The 22,334-nt window shown below is 39.7% G+C and overlaps 3 protein-coding genes across 16 annotated transcripts in view; all 3 read left to right on the forward strand.

Moving 5' to 3' along the window:
- The window catches only part of tcf3b (transcription factor 3b), a 36,519-nt gene extending 29,249 nt beyond the window's left edge, over positions 1 to 7,270 (forward strand). For 8 of the 10 annotated variants that reach the window (XM_049588847.1, XM_049588848.1, XM_049588854.1 and 5 more), the window contains 5 exons: positions 206 to 350; positions 594 to 647; positions 1,344 to 1,576; positions 1,679 to 1,830; positions 3,790 to 7,270. In XM_049588847.1, the coding sequence (XP_049444804.1) occupies positions 206 to 350; positions 594 to 647; positions 1,344 to 1,576; positions 1,679 to 1,824 (578 nt within the window). In that variant the 3' untranslated portion in view covers positions 1,825 to 1,830; positions 3,790 to 7,270. The remainder of the gene's footprint in view (positions 1 to 205; positions 351 to 593; positions 648 to 1,343; positions 1,577 to 1,678; positions 1,831 to 3,789) is intronic. The other 2 variants (XM_049588851.1, XM_049588858.1) reach the window with 1 other exon arrangement.
- Positions 7,271 to 7,934: 664 nt separating this feature from the next.
- LOC125896362 (cytochrome b-c1 complex subunit 10-like) lies at positions 7,935 to 10,983 on the forward strand. The gene is made up of 3 exons (XM_049588870.1): positions 7,935 to 8,078; positions 9,552 to 9,691; positions 10,639 to 10,983. The coding sequence occupies exons 1-2, from the start codon at positions 8,017 to 8,019 to the stop codon at positions 9,670 to 9,672; spliced, it is 183 nt and encodes a 60-aa protein (XP_049444827.1). The 5' UTR covers positions 7,935 to 8,016; the 3' UTR covers positions 9,673 to 9,691; positions 10,639 to 10,983.
- Positions 10,984 to 11,166: 183 nt separating this feature from the next.
- mbd3b (methyl-CpG binding domain protein 3b) lies at positions 11,167 to 21,345 on the forward strand. 5 transcript variants are annotated; one of them, XM_049588866.1, is made up of 8 exons: positions 11,237 to 11,309; positions 14,717 to 14,785; positions 15,428 to 15,587; positions 17,579 to 17,716; positions 17,950 to 18,040; positions 18,324 to 18,501; positions 19,844 to 19,996; positions 20,714 to 21,345. In XM_049588866.1, the coding sequence occupies exons 1-7, from the start codon at positions 11,296 to 11,298 to the stop codon at positions 19,989 to 19,991; spliced, it is 798 nt and encodes a 265-aa protein (XP_049444823.1). In that variant the 5' UTR covers positions 11,237 to 11,295; the 3' UTR covers positions 19,992 to 19,996; positions 20,714 to 21,345. The 5 variants fall into 5 exon arrangements, with proteins under 5 accessions (XP_049444825.1, XP_049444823.1, XP_049444824.1 ...); XM_049588867.1 differs by having other exon boundaries at positions 11,281 to 11,309; positions 14,720 to 14,785; XM_049588868.1 differs by lacking the exon at positions 14,717 to 14,785 and having other exon boundaries at positions 11,167 to 11,309.
- The last annotated feature ends 989 nt before the right edge of the window (positions 21,346 to 22,334 follow it).

The raw sequence follows: 22,334 nt of genomic DNA on the forward strand, positions 1-22,334 counted from the left end.
ATATGTTGTTACTTGCAGTGGAGCATGTCAGTAGTTGTTAAGAGTTGAGGCAATGCTACTGTTCATACACAGTGATATGCATTTGAGGATTCTTGAGTGATCTCTGCTTAATTTTCTAACCTTTCCACGTCCATGTGATGTATGACATCCCCTAGAGAAGCTTCAGTACTTTGGAGCATCCTAACATCTATGTGTTTGTCCCCAGGTCTCCCTGGTGGTTTGGCCCGTTCCACACACTCCACCAGCAGCTCAGACATTAAAAGAGAAGACAAAGAGGATGATGAAAACTCATCTGTTGCAGACAAATCCGAAGACGAAAAGAAGGAGAGCAAGGCAGCACGCAGTCGAAGGTAAAGTGCTCCTTACTGTGTCTTCTAATCTTTGAACCCTGGATTTTTGATAAACCAAAATATGAATAAAACTGCATTTAGGTGTAACCGCATGAAAAAAGCAGAGTGTTATCCCACAAAGGTGGAGATTGTCAAGTGTGAAAATATAAAGGAAATATCTACTGCAAGGTTCAGACCCTTTGCCCAGGGTATGTAAGGTATTTAACAATGTTGAATCCCCTTCCCTTCATGTCACGTTTTCAGAAAGGAGGCGTTGACCCTCCAGATGCTCTCTAGCCTTTCAGACCAGAAAGATGAGTAAGTTTCTCCAATAGAGGGTCAATTTCTTGTGCTTTGTGGGCTCTTGCCAGACATCACTCAAAGCACACGTTCATGTTACTGGTGTCTAAAATCTGACTTTTGATTGGCAGAATCGTTGCAGTTACATTTTTAAGACATTTTGAAGTTTATTATCCATCACTGACGTTATGCTGCAAAGGAGCTCTGAGATTTAAATTTGAAATGCATCAGGTAGAACAATAGGAAAACATTTTCCCCTATCAAGACTGTACAACACAACAGATTTTTTTGATGACTAAAAAGGTGCAGGAAGCTACATCTCACACGCCTTCCTTTCTTAAAGTGCATGATTTGTCGTCAAAATGTTTTACACAGCAGGACAGAATGCACGCATAGTGTAGTACGCCATGAACATATCCAGCTTTTGTGTGAAATATTTTGATTAAATGATCATCCAAAGTGGGAGACTGTGCTACTTGGATGTTACTTACCTGTTTTCAGTTTTATATAAAGTGCATTTAACTTCTCACACATCTTATTTTTAGTGCTTCCTGTCGCACAAAGCTCGACAGGGTTTATATTCCCTGCTATTGATGTTAGCTTAAAGTTGCACAATGCTAGACATAAAGTCACATGTGTCACAGGTGTTTGATGGTATGTCTTGAAAAGTTTGTCTGCCTGCAGCTTCATCATTTCATCTCTATTTGTATCCAGTCCGGAGGAAGATGACGAGGACCTTCCCCCTGAGGTGAAGATGGAGCGCGAGAAGGAGCGGCGAGTGGCTAACAATGCCCGCGAGCGCCTCAGAGTACGGGACATCAACGAGGCATTTAAGGAGCTTGGGAGGATGTGCCAGCTGCACCTCAGCCATGACAAACCTCAGACCAAACTTCTCATCCTGCACCAAGCTGTCAATGTCATCCTCAATTTAGAACAGCAAGTCAGAGGTCAGTCTGCAGGCGGCGTGTCGGTTATGTTTACCTCTGATAAATACACAATTACTCTGTGATACTGAGAACGCCTGTTTCTGTTTTCCCTTTCTCTGTCAGAGCGTAACCTTAACCCCAAGGCAGCATGTTTAAAACGCCGCGAGGAGGAGAAAGTGTCTGGGGTGGTGGGTGATGCACCCATGCAGCTCTCAGGAGGCCATCCAAGTCTGGGAGGAGATGGCCACAACCCAGTTGGCCACATGTAACACCAGGTAGGCCTTGAAGATCGGCTACTGAAGTGATTATTAGGATGTTATAGGTATTTTTACCCACAGTAGCTTTAAAGTTATAATCCTTAAGATTTCAGGCCTTGTTGATTTGGCAACACCAATAATTACTGGTGGCAACAGCAAGTGTTCATTACTTCAAGTCCCATAATTACTGGGTCAGCATCCCACTCCTTGACCAGCTATTATGTCAGGAATGCAACGAGAGCAGCCAAACATACTGACTGATTTTTATAAAGAAGAAAGTCAATAATTGATCTTTTATACCATGAGCAGTTGCAGTCTTATTAAAGCTCTGTCTACACTCATACAGATATATTTAATAACTGATATTTTCCTCTATGTTTTAGCCTCTTGTCCTCACACAAATAATTTTAGGTCACTAAAACATAGTCTTGGGTGCAAATATTTCAAAACTCTGGTAACTTTATATCCATATAGACATGTAAAATGGAGCATTTGATAAACAATGTCATTTCCTGAATTTGTGCATGTCCATTGTTGCCTTATGTAATGGGCACATGCAAGAAAGAGAAACAGTTTTACATGTTGTTAGCACTGCCTGGTCTAATGACTGCTTTACACCTAAATTTAGTATTGCTGTACCACTTCACAGACGAACAGAAGCATCTGCTGCACCCAGTTTTTTACTTACAGGCAAATAATAATACACAAAGCGCAGATCACAACATGACATGATAATATGGTCTCACAAAGCAAAACAAGACGTAAAGTTAGACTTACACAGACCAAAGTGGATAAAAGAACGTACATATAAAAGTCAGTAGGATCAAATCAGTCACTCAAGTGATTAAGTTGATTGTACAAGTAAAAAAACTAATAAATAAATTGGCATTGTACTGTATTTTTCAGAAAACTTAAATTCATTTTTTTTGTCTATTGTGCCAAGTATTATTTGGTCAACTTCAATGTCTGCTGTTTTAAGTACGCCACAAATTACGGTTTTGGATCAGTGCTGGTCGTATGAGCAGATGGCGGGACAGTTTTGAGAGTGAAGTTGTTGTTAATGAGAAGAAGTAAAACTTTTGCAAGTCTGGAACATTATTCGTATGTTTGAGTGAACTCATTCATCCTTATATTGAAAGGGGAATCAACAGTGATGAGATCTTTAGTTGTTGTTTTGAAACTTAACTACATTTGCGATGAGGGAAGACTGCTGAAGACGAGTGTTTGGAGTCGTTTTTGCATTGTGAGTGGACGGAGATATTTTGTAAAACTGAGGTTGGGTGGACAGATTTATTTTTTTTAAACATAAGGGGAAAATATCTGTGTACTTGTTGACGGGGCGTTAATGATGCACATGGCGCGTGTTATCAACACAACAGCAGAACACTGTAAAGGAGTTGTAGTTGTGCGGCCTGTTGCCTGCATCTCACAGCTCACTGTGGCTGCTCCTTCTTGCTCCATTACTACCTGCAATATTTAAAACTGATCTGCTGTCAGAAAATGTCTCAGACTGTTCTTGTTCTGTAGATGCATTTTGATAGATGACTGCTCTCTGCGCTAACTGTGGTGACAAATACATTGTCTCTCCTGTGGCTGCTTTACAGTAAAAACCACTGTGTTTCGCCAGTTGAATGCTTTTGATGTTAAGCAGCGGGAGTAGAACATGTTTGGTTTGCAAGAGCGGTAATTTCCCTGGAGTCCCTCATGCATGTGAGGGCAAGTTGAATCCAGCAGCGGAAGGTGGAATCTGCCGCAAACAATGAATAGTACCACATGAAAGCATACTATGATTACTAAATGTAAATGCATTGAGTGGCTACTGCTGGACCATAAACTGGGTTTGATTTTGGGAAAATCTTAAGGATTATAACTTCAAATAAGAGTTACATCACTTTGTAGGAGTCAATAATATTTTCCTGATGCTGTTATTATCTATGTATACTCCAACATAATGTCTGTGGTCTTTCCCTTTTACAGATCCGGTGGTGTTTCCTTGGCTGTCAGAGGATGTGGCCTTAACAGATTTCTTCCACCCATTATTCTCAGTGTGTGTGTGTATATGTGGACATGTCTGTGTATTGTCCGTTCAAGTTTCAAGATGCACATTCACACACTCGTACACACATGCATACTGCCAAAACTGACACAGCCTGTTTGTCGCACTCCCAACCATGACTACAAGCTCAAATGTGAAGAACTTTTTTTTAGTTTTGCTTTGTTTTATACATGTAAAAAAAAAAATTCTTCTTCTTGGTTTCCACAAGATGATGGAACACCGGAGTACTTTTTGTCCTGCCACAAATTGGGACTTCACACACTGCCGAGAGGTGCTCTTGTGAAAGAAAGGAGACCTAAACAAACACAAATTGAATCGAGGATTTGTGCCTAATTGTTACATGTTTTCTATTTGACATTTAAGCAAATTGCTTTACATGTGAGGAACATTTATTGTGAGGGATTGCTTATGTGTATGAGCAATTATTTTTTAATGTATGTCATTCCCAGCGTGATGGTACAGTCTTACATATGTTATGTAACCAAGCCCATAGTTGAAGTTGAATTGTCTAAATTCAGTGACTTTTCCGTGATCTTATCTGCAAACGTTTGGGCGTGAGGCGATGGAAAGGTCAAAGTCTCGACAGTTCAAAAGCAGCTTATGAAAGACGGGAACTCTGAGCGAGAGGCAGGCTCTGACTGCAGCCCGCTCTCGTCCCACAAGGCATCTGGAGACTTGGAATAGAAGACTCCTTCCTTGAAGGTTATGAATTATCCAAGTGTAGAGTCTGTCAACGACAAAACTGTTCTTCCTGTTTGTTGACCACAAATTCTAGTGTTACTCAAGTAATCCCTTGTCATAGGTTCAGGTTTTTGTACTGCTTTATGTACTAAAGCAAACTTAGAGATGAGACAAAGCACAGTTGTAACGGCTGAAAGTTAAGTGTCGACCTGTTGAGCATTACAGTCCCTGAAAGTCTTGCATCAAAGCCATTTGAGAGACTCACCTAAAATGGTTTACTTATAGTGCCAGCAGACTTAACAGCTCAACTTTCCCCCCCTTAATTGATGTTCTGTAAAAGACAAAAAAATCTGGGTTCCTTTGATGAAGGGATCTCATCAGTGCGCAGTTGTTTGACGCAGACGAGCCTCTGTGTAACGGAGGCTTTCTTTTCCTAAACGAGCATTCCCACTGAATTACAGCCCCTCACCTTCCTCCTGAGTAAGTCTGTTCTCACGTTTCTTACCGAGAGAAGTGTGACGTGTAAATTCACTTCATACATTACTCTGATATGTTTCATTTTTCAAAATTAAATATATATAAAAATATATATTTTTTGTTAGTCTATACATTGTAGATTTTTTACATAAATGGCAATATTAGTTTGAAGTTTAGAGTGTATTGTAGATGAGCTGAAAATGGGGGATATTTGACATTTAAATGAAATCGTTCAAGAATTAATTCAAAATTGAACCGGGGACAGCAGAGGAAAAGGGTCGACAGATGATAAGTGAAAAAGCATTTGGTGTATCCTTTATTCCAGTTTTAGTTGTAAGGCGTATCATCAGCTACCCAGATGAATTCTTTTCTTTCCATTTGGGGGTATTGTGGACAGAGTTTGTGCCACAGTCCTGTTGAAGTGTTCTTACTTAAGCGGTGAGGCACTGAGGAAAAATGTGGGAAGATTTTTGTCTCTAACAGTAATTATGCAACTGGTTTTTGAATGTAGCTACCATACAAATGTGGATCACCTTCATTGTCAAATTTGTGTTCCTGGGTTTTTGTCAGTACAGTATACTAGTTTTCATTTCACCTTTTTTCTAATGTTTGCCCGCAACAAGTGGCTCTCAGTGTGCAGCTGACTTTTTAGTAGCCTGCACATTTATTTCAGAGGCAGACATCGGTATTTGGGTGTACGGTAATGGATAATACGGAGAACAAAACAGTGTTATTGTGATGTTATTCCCATGTCATGTCATGTTGTGAATGATTTTTACCAACATGTAATCACAAGTGGGAGGTAGAGCATTTTGTGTGTTTAATTTCTACGAAAAGAGATGAAGAAAAAGACCTATACAAATCAATAGTGTGGCCTTTTCATTCTCAAGACTTAAGAAGATGACATGATGGGAGAGTGATACCTTATCAGTGCCTGAACTTGTATTTTTCATTTGAGACAGTTTTATTTTGTGAACCATATCATTTCATTTATCATGGAGATTAAAGAGGTACTTGTTCATTCCCCCACCCTCCCTTCTCCTAATGCTTTTTTCAATTTTCAGGAAGAAGTTTAAATGGTATAAAGAGATTTTCTTTCAGTGTATCTAGTTAAATAAATAAATGTTACGTAGATCTTGTTTAGTTTTTATTCCCTTTTTTTCTAATTATTCAACTGGATTATATTGTCCAAACTGCTGTTTTTAGTTAAGGTCATGGGTCCAGGTCATGAGTTTTCTTTCTATCTGCCCTATATTGCTATATCACCTGACATGACAGGGTTCAAGAGATGCTGCTTTTGGCTCTGATTGTCTGCTTTTGATGCACATTAACATGTTTCAGTGTATGTGTTGCTTCAATCTCAATGTAGGGAGTGAGTTTTATTTTTCCCGTCGTAGCTGGAACCTCTAATGACTTGGAGCATTTTAAATTTCTGTATATCAGAGTGCAAGCCCTTTGCTGCAGTGACTTTCAGTATACTTAGTCTCCAGTGACTGTTTTCACCTTTGACCTTTCACTCTTCCAGCTCTCTGATGCCGTTGACAGTGACTCTTTGTGAGAAGTCCTAATCACTTCTCTCAAAAAGTTGTATTTGAAGTTTTTCTTTTTATTATTACAAGATCAATAATTGTACTGAATATGTGTTCCAAGAGGAAAATCCGACTTGATGTCATTTAGCATTCTGTGAGCATCCCATTAGCCGACAAGCTACATGCTCAGATTATTTGTTTGGGGAGGGGGAACCTTATTTCTTAACACGAGTCTTGACTTAGTTTGAAATCTGCAGAGAAGCAACCCAGCCACTGCAGGAGCACATGATGTCAACCGAAAATTACAATATAATGATGGAAATGTTAAGTTGACGGGCTTGAACTTGTTTTGGTCTAAGAAAGCAGTAATAAAACACTTGCTTTCAACAGTTTTGTCATATCTTTGTTGAACTAAAAAAGGGGGAGACTATTGAGTGTCACATACATTCACAGGTACAGAGCCTGACATCTTGGGAGTGAGGATGCTGGTGACGCCTGCGGGGTCCTCGGAGCGCCTCACTCCATCTCTCTCTCTCTTTTTTTTATATATAAATATATATATAAATATATATAGTTGAGAACTGTCCTGTATATAACAGTAATGTAGCAATAAATGTGCCATTTTTAATAACAGATTATACCTTTTCCAATGTCTGGCTTTTGAATATTGTATACATAAAAAGGAAAATAAAGGAAAACATTGTAATAAAGGGTTTATTGTAGTATGGAAAATGAATTTGTTCATATTTGCCATTGTCAGTAACCGGTTAGGGACCTAATGTGTTTATGACAGCTTCATCATGGATGGATTACAGAACGGGCCTAATAGGTACAGGCCTCGGGGGGCCCTCACCTTCAAAACGTCACTCAAATTAACACAAACTGACCAGAAAGAGACTCAGATGATCACAAAAGATGCAAATGAACTGCAAATGTTCACATATAATCTACAAAACAGGCAAAACAACCATGAGGAGACAAAAAATGATCACAGAATGACCAAGAAAGACACAAAAACACCTCAAGGAGACCCACACTACTACCAAAAGACACAAAATAACCAATAATAGGTACAAAATGTCCACAAAAGTATACATGATGACTACTTAAGCTGCAAAACAACCCTTAGTCTATGTGTGTTGCACCCATTTAGGTGAGGAGGCAATACAGGCACCACATTTATTTCAACACATTACACTAGTGAATACCAGTTGATTTCATCACGCCAACATAAGCAGGACTTGTATATTAGTAATAGCTACATGGCTGCAGCCACAGCTCTGTGTTGAAAACAACCGAGACCTTTGAAATGGTGGCCTGAAATGACCCGCAGCGGCAGCACGCAGCCCCGTCTGTTATTTTTATCAGGCATAAGAAAAGGCAGCCCAGTCGGGGTCCTTTACGGCCATCAGCGAGGAAACATTGCGATAAGTAAAGAACTACAACTCTAAGAAGGTCAGGATGGTCCAGAAAATACTCAGTAAAGTCGTCGGTGCCAAGTACATTTCTATTTTAAGGACGTGGTAAGTTGAATCAGCAACAGAGTTTTTTGATAGCTGTCGTCGTGTTTAAAATATTGTCAGCGCCTCTGTGTCCTTCTGTGTGACCCGCTGGGCTTGTATGCTAACATTAGCTTAGCATGCTCGTTCATTTCCTATTGACTGCTAGCTAGGCTAGTTAGCATAATCCTTCTACCTGACAGCTAGTGCAGTGGAAGGTGCGAGAAGCAGTGATTACATTGACTGTGACAATATTTGTGTTCGTGAGTATTATGTCAAATGTTTTGGAGATTTAATTACTAGTTAATTATACAAAAATTATGTTGAAATTAATAGATTTCAACACCCTTAACATCAAAGTTCAAAACTGTTCATATTCCTTTGCTAACATAAAGGCATCTCAGTTTATTTATGAAATATTACCAGTTTATTAGTCTGATAAACCTCCCAGTTATGCAAGAATGTAAAATAGTATTATCAGAATTCAGCTTGTGCTTTAATGGCATAAAAATATGTTGGTCACTTATTATAGTTTGCTTGACAGCTGTATATTTTGTAGAAACATTAAGACCACTGCCCTATACTTGACCTTGCCATAGTGTTGCAGTGGTATGAGATTTTCATGGTATGATAACCACCTCAGGTTTCACAGTATCCTGGTAATACAGAATTATTATCAGTCAGAATGATTCAGGTATGAAAATGGATGGGTTTTATCACAATAATGTAATGGAAACTTGAAAATAACTTTTTTGTAATACATAGATAAGCCAATGTGCAGGGAATAATATCCGTCAACTTTTATATCATGGTATACCTTGAAACTGGTGTATCGCTGCATCCCTAACTTGGAAATACAAAGAGGAAAAACTCCAATGGCCAATGCTTAACAGTCAGTAATAGTAATAGTAATAATAATTACCATTTGTAAACAATTTGTTGAAAAGGTAATAAATTAACACAAAGACTAATAAATGATCATCTTGTCTCTATCAACTAGCTAATTATTGACTCTTTGTTTCCACAAAAATTCACTTTTGCCCATACACAACAACTTAATCCAGTGTTTGAGCTACTTTATTTGGTTCTTGTCAATAATCATAAACTTATAACTCACAATCAGGGTTGGAAATTAACCTTTTAATTCACCTTCTACTGTGGCTGCCACTCAACAGACTTTTGGCTGATGAGTGAAGCAAATGTAGCTTTCAAATGTCACTTTCATATTTTACCAGCATTTGGCTAGTTGCTGGTGTTAATTTCCAACCTTACTTATAATTATATTAATTATAATAATGAACATATGAAAGTAGCAACCACTGCAAAAGATGAAAAGAAATTGACTTTTTTAAAGCCCTCAACAGATCTTCAGAAGATGAATTTGGCCATTACTGTGTCAGTTGGTACATACGTAGGGAAATGTGCATGCTGTTGCTACCCAAGATAACATTGATATGTGGATTGCACTCCACTGTGTCATTGTTTTCTTCCGTCTAGGGTGCCAAATATGGTTGCCTGGGGAACAGTCGGTGGAGTGGCGCTTGTTCACTTCACAGATTGGCGAGTGATTCTGGACTATGTGCCATACATCAAAGGGAAGTTCAACGACGATGAGTAAAGTCCTGCACAACTACATTGTGAGTGTACTGAGATGATATCCAGCACGTGTGTAACTGTACTTGCATCCACACACTTTGTTTGCAGTGTTCAGTTGGATTGCTCGTTAGCTTTAGCCCCACCCTTAACTCGTGATAAGAAGCAGACAGGTGTCAGCTGTGCCAGGTGTTGGAACTGAATATTCAAATAACCACTCCTGAGTATTGGTAAAAGTTGCCATGTTGCTTACACCTGGCAGTTTGGTAGAACTCTACTCTACTGCACAGGTAACCCCACACTGAGGCCATGGCGACTGAATCTGTTGTGATCACTAACCCAAGTTCACTGCAGGCTGTGAATAAAGGCCGTTGAGGTCTTGTAGCTTGTGTAAGCTTGTTAAGTGGCAACTGTGTAAACATAAAGGCTTTACGCTTCTGTCTAATCTAAAGCTCTACAAATAGATCAGATTAGTTTTAAAATGGAAGCCGTTTATGATAAAAGGTTTTAAAATGTATGCATTTGGTAGAGCTGACCCAACAGGTTTTAAGCATTTAAATTTTCATTGTTTAAGTGTATTTTTGTGGTGTAGAGTTAGGAGCTTAACATTGAAATGACTAACTTTAATATTTATTTTTACTGTCTTCATAATTATCAATAATGTGGCAACAGTTTTGGTACAGCCAATTTGTACTTTCCTATAATGATCAAGTATATCATCGGTATAATGTTACTTGTATTTCATCTTGAATCCCATGAGATCCATTTGGGTATCATGGGTTTTAATTGGGCTTGATATTTCCAAACCTTATTAAAGTTTACACACAGTTTGAACACTTATCGCCACCCCAAACCTTCTGCAACTCCCTTCATCACTCCCTTGAACTTGAATGTGATCTTGTCAGACATCCATGTGCTTTTTTTTACACATTTAAACAGATGTGTTCGTGTACATTTTGCTAATGAATGGGGCATGTGTGTCTGCCCACAGGACCAGAGCTTGGGAATGGGGCACATGGGTGGATTGCTTACACGCTGCCGCGAGCTTAAGTAGGATGCCCTGGCTCGACAATCAGTCACTGAGGGCCTGTTAGGAGTTTGGACAACAAGATGCACTGTGTATAAAAATGCTGTTTTTAATCCAGTATTATTTAATGTGAATAAATTTGTAATTTGCAACGATGTGTCCGGTTATTCTGCAAAATGTCAAATATGAAAATGCTTTGTTTGGATTGCTTGGTGAGAGGGTTTTTAAAAGAAATCTATTTTGTGGATATGCACTAATTCTCTGTTGCATGTGGCAAATAAAAGCGTGGATTTGTCCACCTGATATTTACCAACTGTCATGACTATTTGTACTGTAAATTTAATGTAAAATAAAATTATTGAAGGCAATGTATATGCAAAGTCTGTGATAATGCAATTCCCAATGCATGATGAATCATATATGTACAGAGGTGTTATGAGGCTGCATGCACACTGAGGTGTGCCCAGACATTAAACTCATTTTATCAGCCAGACTGCGAAATTTGCGTGGATAATGTCTTTCATTTCTCCCATCGAAGGGGGAGGGGACTGAAAGAGGAGAGGGGAGAAGGGATTTAACATAGCGAGAGAGAGAGAGAGAAAACGAGATAGTGTCTTCAAGATGGATAAAAACGAGTAAGTACATCATCTGAAGGCTCATGAAACCATCAGCAACTGTAATAATTGCAATTGTAGCGTGTGATGCGCGATATGTCGTCCTCATAATATATTTGGAAAGTATGTTTATCATCGATCAGGCTGATGCACTCTGGTGTATCGCATTTGCAAATAGCACCGCTGTGGTCTCCAGCTAGGATGTCGCTTTTTTATTTAGCATCACTGTAATGTGCTTTAATTGTCCTGATATTTACAGCTAATGTGAAATTAAGCATGGAGTCGCGACGCTGCGTCGACACGGAGCTATTTCGACATGATAGATTTCAACCTTACAAAGCAGCTCACATTTCTCCCGCATCGCTGTTACACACACACACAAAGCCTCCGTAAATGCATGATATGCGTTTAAAATGGTGTCTGTGTTTTATCGGTGAGATCTACTTTGTTCATTCATAAAAGCCGGCTCCGAGTCTGAATGACAACGGCAGGCATTGTCGTGGTCAAACGGCTCTCCTGTTTCACCGAGCTGACATGAAACTTTCACATTTTGTGTTAATGAGCGAGCTACAAGTGAGGGACGTGTTTTTACTACAGCCGGGAGATTAAATTATTCAGCGGCCGCCATGACTGTTGTCACTGCTTCTGCGTGGTGACTATTTACGGTCTATTTGTAGCTGTAGCCTAATTTATGTTTCCCATAGGTTAACATTGAACGTAGTGCTCGCGACTAACGTCAAGGTAAACGGACAAGAAAGGGAGACTTCCGGTAGAACTTTTCAAAACAAAAGACCAACCGTCAAAACGTATGTTGAGGGTTCGTTTAAATGTTTGTGTTTCACAGTTACCTTCACATGACCTAGTGAGTTAGATTAAGTTAACTAAACCAAAGTTTTGAGATAACCAGGTATACAAAAATAATTTAAAGACTTGCTAGAATATTTTAATCCAAGATGGCGGCTCAGTTTAACTCAACTTTCATACAAACATGCAGCATTAGTAGCCTATGTCACATAGCAAAACTGAAACACAAGCAAAGAATAGAAAGATAAATAAATAGTTAAACAAAAAATAAAATTTGCAAGACTAGAAAACTATAACAATAAAAACAGCTAAAAACATTGACTAAAAAACCCCTCTATAAAATAGAATTAACACCAGGGATAAAATTAATTTTAAGCCTACTTCACATAGCAAAATTGAAACAACTCAGACAAAAACTAACTAACTAACTAACTAACTAAATAAACAAAAATACATACATTATTCCAACACTAGAAAATTATATCAATAAAAAGCCCAAAAAATTAATTAACAAAACTCAATTTAACTTAACTTTCATACAAACATGCAGCCTAGGTAGCCTAGATAACATAGCAAAATTGAAACAACACAACCAAAAAAACCCAAAAACAAACAAAAAAAAACATTAAAAAAAAACCAATGACTTCACCATAAAACTAAAAGCCAGATTTAACAGATTGGTCTTTAATTTCCTATTCAAATTAGCAAGAGAGCTTACAATAGAGGCAGTGAGTTCCACAGGGACATGAAAACAGGAAGCACTCTCACTGTTACTTTTGTTAATTTAATTTAATTTCACTTTATGTTATTTTATTTTTTTGCACAGACATAAAACTGCATAAACACCAGACAGTTAAAAGAAAATATGAAAAAAGGGGTGATGTTTCAGGAGAAGTCATAAGCCACAGGGTTTTAAAAGTAAAGCAGTGGAAAAAATGGTCTGGCTGGAATATAAAATGAAAGAAAATTGGTGACGATAAAACGGTGACATATTTTTGAAAGCGCCACAAAAAACTAAAAGGTAATTTTTGTCAAAACATTTTTCCCCATGGTCAGTATTGAATTTCCAGTCAAATGCGTTAAGATAGTTACCATAAACACCTTGTGATTTTTCAGGTGCAACAATTTCAATCCAGCTGAGAAATGGAAAAAAAATGTTGAAAAATGTTCTCAGATTTTATACATTTAATTACTGGGCCCAATTTGTTATACATGATCTTTAATTAATCTGCTAAATTTCATTGAGATTGTGATCAAAATAATACATAAAAAACACAGGACAGACTGAGGAACAGTAATAGAATAGCCTATAGGTACTAAACACAAATTAATAGTGAATGACAGGATGTAGAAAAATGTTTGATTATATCTTCTTTAAGATAATATAAAATAGAAATAAGATTTTATTAATCCCTGGGGCAATGTACTTGTTATAGCAGCTCAGTAGTCACAAACAAAAGGGAAAAGGTGACTGAGTGATAAATAAAATACAAAAATACAAATCAGATAAAATAAGAATAAAATAATATAAAATCTTTGTACTCTATATACACCTTACAGATACTGTATGGCCATAGTATTTGCACAGGATAATTGTACACAGATGGGGTGTAGTGTATGTACTGAAAAAATAGCCTATAAAAATATATAAATATTATTGCACACATGGTGTTAGTGGCAAATATTGCACAGGAATGTTACACAGTATTAATATAAATGGTATGTTTAAAGAAATGTACATGCATACATTACATTAAAGTTTTAAAACTGAGTATAATTGATTTAGTGTCAGACTTTGGCTCAAACCGTGTATATATTTCTATCACCCGTTTGATGCGTTTAATTCCGTGACAAATCTGCAGTAACTTCCTGTCTCTTCCTGGCTGCCTCACCGTGCCTTGACGCCGCCGCGCTGCCCTATGTTTTCCTTGCGGATGTAGCCCTCGTGCCCCGGCGAGACAGGCAGGTAGTGATGTGGCCAAGGTCCGCGGCGGAGCGATCTGCGCGACGACAAAGAGACGAGATGTTGTTAGCAGGGAGATCCCATTACAGAGGACGCATGTTGTAATATGGTCGAAACAAAGCAATAGGCCTGCCATCCAAAAACAAATCCTAAAATCCAATCTGGTTATCCGCAGTAACTTTTAGTGGATTTATAGGCTACTCGCGTGGGAAATGGAGAAGAAAAGGTGGGATTGCACTGCTCTCCCCAAGGGCTGGAAAATGGAAGAAGTGACCAGAAAGTCGGGTTTGTCAGCTGGAAAAAGCGATGTCTATTATTTTAGGTACTAAACGAAACCAGGGTTGCAAAACTTCTAACGCTAGGTGCACAAGACACCGAGTTTGCGGACGGAAACAGATAGGAGTGTGATAAGGGGGGACGGTGCTGTGTGTGTGTAAAGTTTGGGATGTGAAGGGGAGGGGGGTCTGTGTGCAGCCGGGTAACAAGGCCAGCCAGGCCAGCTCCTCTCACAAGTGAGGAGATAAGGAGGAGTGTGTGAGGCTAGTGGTAGCAGCTCACGCCTGGCGAGGCCTCTTGATGAATTAAACCCAGTGTCATCTCAGTTAATACTCTTTATTTCCCAGTGAAGTGAACCAACAACGCCAGATTTGTTTTCATTTAGCAGAGGAGAAGAGCAAGATGAGGAACAGAGGCAAGAGAGGGGGGAGGCGGGTCGGTTGTATAGTTTGTGGTAGGCTATAACTGTACACTCATACTGGTGTTAACTGTGGTGTGTGATGTAAGAGACATTTGCATGAGTTACTAGCACGTATCCACCCACAGTTGTTCCTTCTGTTGGTCATTGCTCAGGCTTCAGATGTTGTTGCTCCCACATGTGGAGCTACAATGTTTTCATTCTGAAACATTTGGTCAAGTACTGCCATGTTTACATTGTGTTCCTACAGGTTAATTTCAGGCTGTTGTTGAACATGTTCTCAGTCATATCTGCTTATTATCATTATTATTACTGTTATAGCAGTGTGTGCAGCGTGTTGTAGATAACCAGGCTCAGGTAGTGTTCATCAGAGACTTGCATCCATTTCACAAAGTAATGTGATTTCAATGTCATTGCCCACTTGAATGTGCTCTGCTTCTGTTTGCTTTCGACCTGTTGCATGTTGTGGTCCTTGCGTGTAATTTGTCTGTCTGCTGTGTGTGTGTGTGTGTGTGTGCGTTTGTGTGTGTGTAATGTGTCTTGAAGTGTTGACCTGTCAAGTTTTGTTTCCCTGCCGTCGTCTCTGTTTGTGTTTTCCCAGTCTTGATACTCTCTTTTCTGTTTTTGTAAGACATGATGTGAGTGTAGTGGTTTCTCATTTCTCTGCCTCCTCACCAGTCCATCTGGGAAGAAGTTTCGGAGCAAGCCTCAGCTGGCCCGTTACCTTGGTAACCAGATGGACCTCAGCTCCTTTGATTTCCGCACGGGGAAGATGCTGATGAGCAAGCTGAACAAGAACCGGCAGAGACTGCGCTATGATAACAACAACCAAAACAAGGTGAGAATAGTGAGCACATGATGACCAACCACTGACCGCCAAAAACAAATGATGGTGGCCTGGATTCTGTGTCTTGCATGAGAGCACTGTCAACAGGGTGAGCGCTGCACCCTCACATAAACATTGCGGACAAGAATCACTCATTTGTGTTTGGTTGCTGTCTGTTTAACAAAAAGGCAACATTTTATATTACTACTATTTGCGACTTTTATTAATGTAGACGACCTATGAATAATATGTAAATATGTCAATGTGAGAGGTTAGATCAGTGGTTCCCAACTGGTGGGTCACAATCCAAAAGTGGGTCCAGATTTCCAGCACAGAGCTTTATTTTAGAGTGCCGTCTCCTGCTGTAAAGGGAGTGGCTAACAGAGACAGCAAACTAGATCGACGACATGGCCAAACACAAGCATGATGCCATATATATCTTGAACTAATGACTAAGGAGAAATCTGGACCCCGTGGCTGCACGAGTTGGGAACCACTGGGTTAGATAATACAAAAACTGCCCAACTGATGCCTTATTATATCCACATCAGAGCTGGAGAGGGACTAATGTAGGAGTAGGCTAAATGAATACCTCACCCACAAAATGACCTTTCAGTTACTCGCCCATGTTACCTTGAATTCGTAAAGAATGCTTTGCTTTCCTTGCATGCCTCCACAGGGTAGAAGAATATAAAATCAGCCAACATTCTTGACGAATTGAAGTAATCAGTGTCTGCATTTAATAATAGCAAAACCATATCAAAACATCTGTTCACAAACTCTCACACACCATAATCCAAGTCTCATTTATCCAGGCGTATGCTCAGTGCTTCCCAAACAAATTTATTTTCACTTATACCTTAGTATTTCTAACACTTCTGCATACAAGTAGTGTGCCTGGGCAAGCGCTTGCATTTGAACTGCTAATGCATTTCACTGACCAGAGTTCAAACGTACGTGCTGCCCAGCTGCGCTGCTTGGGACTGCTTAAGCTGAAGTGTTTTAAACGGTAAGGTTGTAGTGAATATGCATATGTTTGGGAAACACTGAGCATACAACTGGATAAATGAGACTTACACTGTACGAGTTGTGTGAGCGTTTGTAAACAGATGTTTTGATATAGTTTTGCTGTTGTTTAACAGTCTCCTTTTACTCCAATTTATCAATGATGTTGGCCATTTGTTCACATGGAGGCATGTGAGAAAAGTGTTCATGACTATTTAAGGTAATACAGGGTGAGTCATTGATATACAAATGGTAATTTTGTGGGTGAAGTATTCCTTTAATGAAGATAGTCAGCACTAGGACTGGGCAAAATATCAATATTACGTTGATGTCACACTAGACTAGATATTGTCTCAGATTTTGGATATTGAAATGTGGTGTTTCAAAGTCTGCTTTACAGTAAAGTGATGCAATTGTCTGAACTTAGAAGACTGTCTTTGCTGCTATTGTTTGCCTTAACTCACTCAGTCCTTATATCCACATTACTGATGATAATTTATCAAAAATATCAGAGCGAAATAGTTTGTGAAAGCAACAATAGTTAATCCTACAATATTGTCACTATCAATATTGAGGTATTTGGTCAAAAATATTGTGCTGTTTGATTTTCTCTACCACCCAGCCTTAAAGCACTAAGCTGTCTTTTTCCAGTTTTAAAATAATCAATCACTTTATCCTAGACGTAGAGTCTCGGATGAGTTTGGTTTAAGAAGTTAAATGAATAATTGTATATGAAGGCAGATAATGTTGAGCATCAGTAACTTAAACAGATATGTTTCATCGGCACAGCAGGTGGCAGTGTGTTGAGAAAAGGAAGCCACAGCAAAGTTACTTCTCTCTCCTTCCAGACTTGTTTTCATCTCTGAAAGCTCTAATAATGAGATACCTATCCTTGTGTGTGGTGTAATCAGTGAACAGTTTTGTGGAATAATCCTTCATCATCTATCACTTTGCTCCTTTTATTCTCCTCACCTCCCTCTGTGTTTGATATTTTGCAGGGCAAACCTGACTTGAACACATCACTACCAGTCAGACAGACAGCCTCCATCTTTAAGCAGCCTGTTACCAAGGTTACCAACCACCCAAACAACAAAGTGAAGACAGATCCTCAGAAAGCCGTTGACCAGCCCAGACAGGTAACCAGACTCTGCCTGTTACCGTTAATATCATCCCACAAAAACAGGAAACGCGTGTTATCTGATGCTGGAACCAAATGTGCTGCATTGAAACTGGATAGACCAGACTGGTGTTTGAATATGTTGATAATGTATTTCCCTTTTGTTGTACTGGAAGCAGCAGCATACTTTCATTTAAATGGTGTAGTTTCTGTCTGTCTACCCGCAGCTAATGACTCTGTTTTTCTCTGCAGCTATTTTGGGAGAAGAAACTCAGTGGTCTTAATGCTTATGACATCGCAGAGGAGCTGGTGAAAACAATGGAACTGCCTAAAGGACTACAAGGTAATATACACAAGTTAAACGACAGTTTATATTCTGAAATGAGACTTTATATCATGTCAGTATCAGCCCCAGATTTTTTTTATTTCCAGTTTAAGTTTATTGTCACTTAACCTAACTTACAAGTGCAGTGAAATGCTTCTGCCCCAGCTCTCTCATCCTCTGTGTGCATAAATAAATACAGACCATCCATATCTTAACATCTACAATCCACAGCTTGCACATTCTTCTGTAAAATGTAACTCATCTTGAGCAGAGTTACAGCTTTAATGTTTCGGTCCTTTAGGTGTCGGTCCAGGCTGCACAGACAAGACTCTCCTGTCGGCTATTGCCAGCGCTCTGCACACCAGCGCCGCTCCCATCACCGGCCAGCTGTCTGCAGCCGTGGAGAAGAACCCAGGAGTCTGGCTCAACACCACACAGCCGCTGTGCAAGGCCTTCATAGTCACTGATGAGGACATCAGGTGGGCGATCACAGAACACTTCACAGACACATGGATCACCTTGTCTCCAAATAGAGCCAGTATCCAAGGGTCACTGTGAAGCAGTTGTGTTCCAAATCTCCAGGGCTGCCCCCAAATAGTCGACCAAACGTTAGTCGAGCAGAAAGGTTATTAGTCGGCAAAATATTATTAATCGCTCAGTCGCAGAAAAAAAGAAGAAAAAGAAAAAGAAAAAGTGAAACTCTGTTAGGAGCGGTGCCTTGTCAAAATAAATCAAAACCTATATGACTGCACCATGTGGGGATTTAATTTGAAAGGACAGACACAGGAAGAGGCCACGCTCAGCAGTCAGACAGGAGTCACGTTACAAACCAATCACAGCCGACAGATATCTTTCCCTTCTTCTGTAAATATTCAGTCTGATAAATATGGAAAAGTTGATCATGTTAGTGCAGGGCTACCCAGAGCTTTACATCTGTCCCACAGACAGACGTGGCATGTGTACGGCCCCTCATTTCCAGGGCTGGTACCTGCGGTTATTCCACTGGCTAGTTAATAACATGTCGGGCAGGAAATCCAAAGTGTGGGATCATTTTGAGAAGGTGAAGGACGAACCCAAGGTGATATGTAAACTCATCTTCATTGGTCGACTACAAACATGACGTATCATCTGAAACATGGAAGTAGCTACATGCCCATTAGCCCACAGTGTCATTAACAGGCGGCTCGCTCAGTGTGTGACGTGCACTTGTAGATAAAATATAGGCCTATATTAATGAAGGTTCATTAGTACGGTTTTGTGTTTCTCTGTAATGTAGCACAGTGTTAACAATGTTACTGATACTATTCTTTCTCACACCTTCAACTCAAACCATTGTGTTGCCCCGCCCAAAATATATAATCTAATAATTAGATTAATATCATAAACATGCGGGCAACTACTCGACTAATGGCCTTAAATGACGACTATTGGTCGACAAGGAAAATTCTTAGTTGGGGGGCAGCCCTACTCTGATCTCCTTCAGTGTGTTAAAAAACAGGACATGACCACTCAGGCAGTGTGAATAATGGCATATGCTATCTGATTTACCAGCTCATGAGATTTTGGCTTCCATTTTATAAGCTAAAGCACAATAACGATCTCTTCCAAATCTGAAATGACCTTGAAGATTTCTTCATCACTCTTTGCCGTCCTTGATCTTCCCAAAGTTGATGGGGTTGAGTGTGTTCAGCAGTTCCACGGTCCATAACAAGTGACCCTGCTCTTTGTAAAAACACACCATCTGCTCAGTGCTGATTCAGTGGCTGTTATAGGCAGCTGTAACTGCCAACTGTAACAGCTTCCTGTTGTGTTTGTGTGTAGGAAACAGGAGGAGCTGGTGTACAGTGTGAGGAAAAGGCTGGAGGAGGCACTGATGGCTGATATGTTGGCCCATGTCGAGGAGGCTGCCAATGACGGAGAGGCTCTGAAGGAGGAAGGCAACGGCAGTGAAGATATGGAGAGCGTATAGCACAGGTTGGTGAAAGGATAATACCTCTGAGCAAACTATACAGACAATAAACAGTGTTTGACCTTTTATACCACCTGTGGCTCACACAGAAAACAAAGCAACCTGTGAATTAATGTTGAAGTCAGTTTAAAAAATAAAGTCTCTTGTATTTTCTAGTTTGTTGAAGTTTAAAAGCATATCATGAGTTTTGTACTTTGTGCAAGAATTATTACACAGTATAAAATGCAACCTAGCCTGGGAACCAGACGAATCTGTGAGCTCATGTTTTGTTTGTTCTGGCAGATGCGTCTGGTTGCCCTCCCATTCAAACAAATGTCCAGCTGCCCCCAGATAGGTTGGGCCAATCACATCTGTCCCTCTACTTTGGGGAGGGTTTGATATGATGACTGATGAATCACAGAGCCTTCAGGCTTTACGCAAAATATGTCAGGACGTCATTTTTGGTTCGCGCAACCTTGCACTGGGACACTACGGTGATCATGAAGCTAAGGGCAGGAAAGATGTTTCGTTGCTCTGACTGGTTGTAGGTCCATCCAATGTGTCCAGAGGCACTTCGGTCTACGGCTGTTGGCGCCATCCTCTGGAAATTGAAAATAAACCCAGAGGTTCCAGACGAAGTGGCATTTGTGGTTTGGTCTGATGATGTTAGGCTGGGTGCAACCTGGTAATCGAGAAAACAAGAGAATATGTTTCTTCTAATGGCCACTCCTCTCTTCTTGTAGGGTTTTGTTCGACGCCTGCACACACACGACCATGAACAGTAGGAGCCATACAGCAGTCCCGCCCTGATGAACTGTCCCCGAGTATCTGCGTCCAACTTAAACCGTAACCTGACTTACACCAGTCCAGTGCAACCTAAAGAAGTCTTCCCTTCACCTGATCCCGAAACACTTGGAGTCTCAAATGCATCACTTCATCTTAACTCCACTGGATGGGACTCCTTGACTTCAACTGCAATTAAAGTTACTCAGTTTCTAAGCTTGATTGATTTTTGACTAGGAAATTTTTACAAAATTCTCATGAACTTTCCAATATTAATAATAACTTATCTACAGAGTGTCAAATTCAGTGTTCGATGAGAAGCGTTTTTTTTACTGAAAGGCTTTGAATGGGTTTGTATTTTTGTGACAATCATGTCAAATCCAAACATTTTATGTCAGCAAAACGTCGACCTGGGTGCTTTTTATTTTTGGTTTGTCACGGGCAGATTGGAAATGAATGTTTTGTATTGTTGGCATGCCTCACCAGTCGAAATGTGAACCAAGTTGAGCTAATTTAAATCGGCCACAGTGCGGATGTTACGAATGCAGAAGCTGTAGTTTTAATCCCTTGTATATACATTCATCGGAGTGAACAGAGTCAAGTTTTTATTGTTGTGATTTCAAGGAAATATTGTACTTCATGACGGCTGTGTCATCCCGTGAGTCATGTTCAGTATTAACCAAAGAGGAGACGTGTCATTTTGACGAGGGTCGTTCTTGCCGTAACAGACGTCTGCTTGGTGTTTTACCGTGAGCGATTATATTGGCTCTGCTGTTGTACAACTAACCACAAGGAGAAAGTACACGTGATGGGGCACAATGGGAAAGAAATGACTTGAAACCTCTTTCTATTGTACAGTGATAACTGTTTTTAACTCTCTTCATCATTATAGGTGCTTACTGACGTCGTGAAACATGGCTGTCCGGGCTTTGTTTCTGTCACGGTTTAATGTGTCAATGTTACCACACACATGCTGCCTCCATGTAAACCCACGCACAAAACTGACGACACGGCAAATTATGGTTAAGACTAGTTTTAATGTCATTTATCATCTGAGGAGTAATGATTTTGTATTTTATTTTTATCCCTGTCTGTCAAGGTTTTTTGGTGAATAATGTATCCGGCTGAAATCATTTAAGATCCCTTCTCAATGTCAGCAGACTGATTGCTGAAATGAATTTGATTGTATTACTTATTAAAATGAGTCCATATGTCATTACGTTTGTTGCCAGTGTGTCTTTTTTTTCTTTTAAAAGTAAAGAAAATACTCTGTAAGGCTGGTTAAACCTGTGTGAAGATGGATTTGACCTCCTTATGACTGGTTCCCAACCTGGGGGTCCTGACCCCCACAAGGGGTCTCTAAAGCTTCAAGGGGGGTTGTGAGACCCTCTTGATTTTAAGGGGTGTAAGAAAACTCGTATAGACAATTTTCAATGGGCCGATGTTTTAGCATTTAATTTATTTCGGTGAAGAAAATTAAATTATTTTAAAATTTCGATAATTCATGATAAAAGGGCGCAGTTCATTTTTTTGAATAGAAGGTCTAGATGTATAAAACCAGGTTGTTGGCTACTTCAAATT

The sequence above is a fragment of the Epinephelus fuscoguttatus genome, linkage group LG10 (assembly GCF_011397635.1).
Source record: "Epinephelus fuscoguttatus linkage group LG10, E.fuscoguttatus.final_Chr_v1".
NCBI classification, from domain to species: domain Eukaryota; kingdom Metazoa; phylum Chordata; class Actinopteri; order Perciformes; family Serranidae; genus Epinephelus; species Epinephelus fuscoguttatus.

Bases quoted from the DNA above. Each gene is read 5' to 3' on its own strand.
- LOC125896362 (XM_049588870.1), top strand. From the start codon at position 8,017: ATGGTCCAGAAAATACTCAGTAAAGTCGTCGGTGCCAAGTACATTTCT. The intron at 8,079-9,551 runs GTAAGTTGAATC...TCTTCCGTCTAG, and splicing joins ATTTCTATTTTAAGGACGTG to GGTGCCAAATATGGTTGCCT.
- mbd3b (XM_049588865.1), top strand. From the start codon at position 14,268: ATGGAGAAGAAAAGGTGGGATTGCACTGCTCTCCCCAAGGGCTGGAAA. The intron at 17,717-17,949 runs GTAACCAGACTC...TTTTCTCTGCAG, and splicing joins CCGTTGACCAGCCCAGACAG to CTATTTTGGGAGAAGAAACT. The intron at 18,502-19,843 runs GTGGGCGATCAC...GTTTGTGTGTAG, and splicing joins GTCACTGATGAGGACATCAG to GAAACAGGAGGAGCTGGTGT.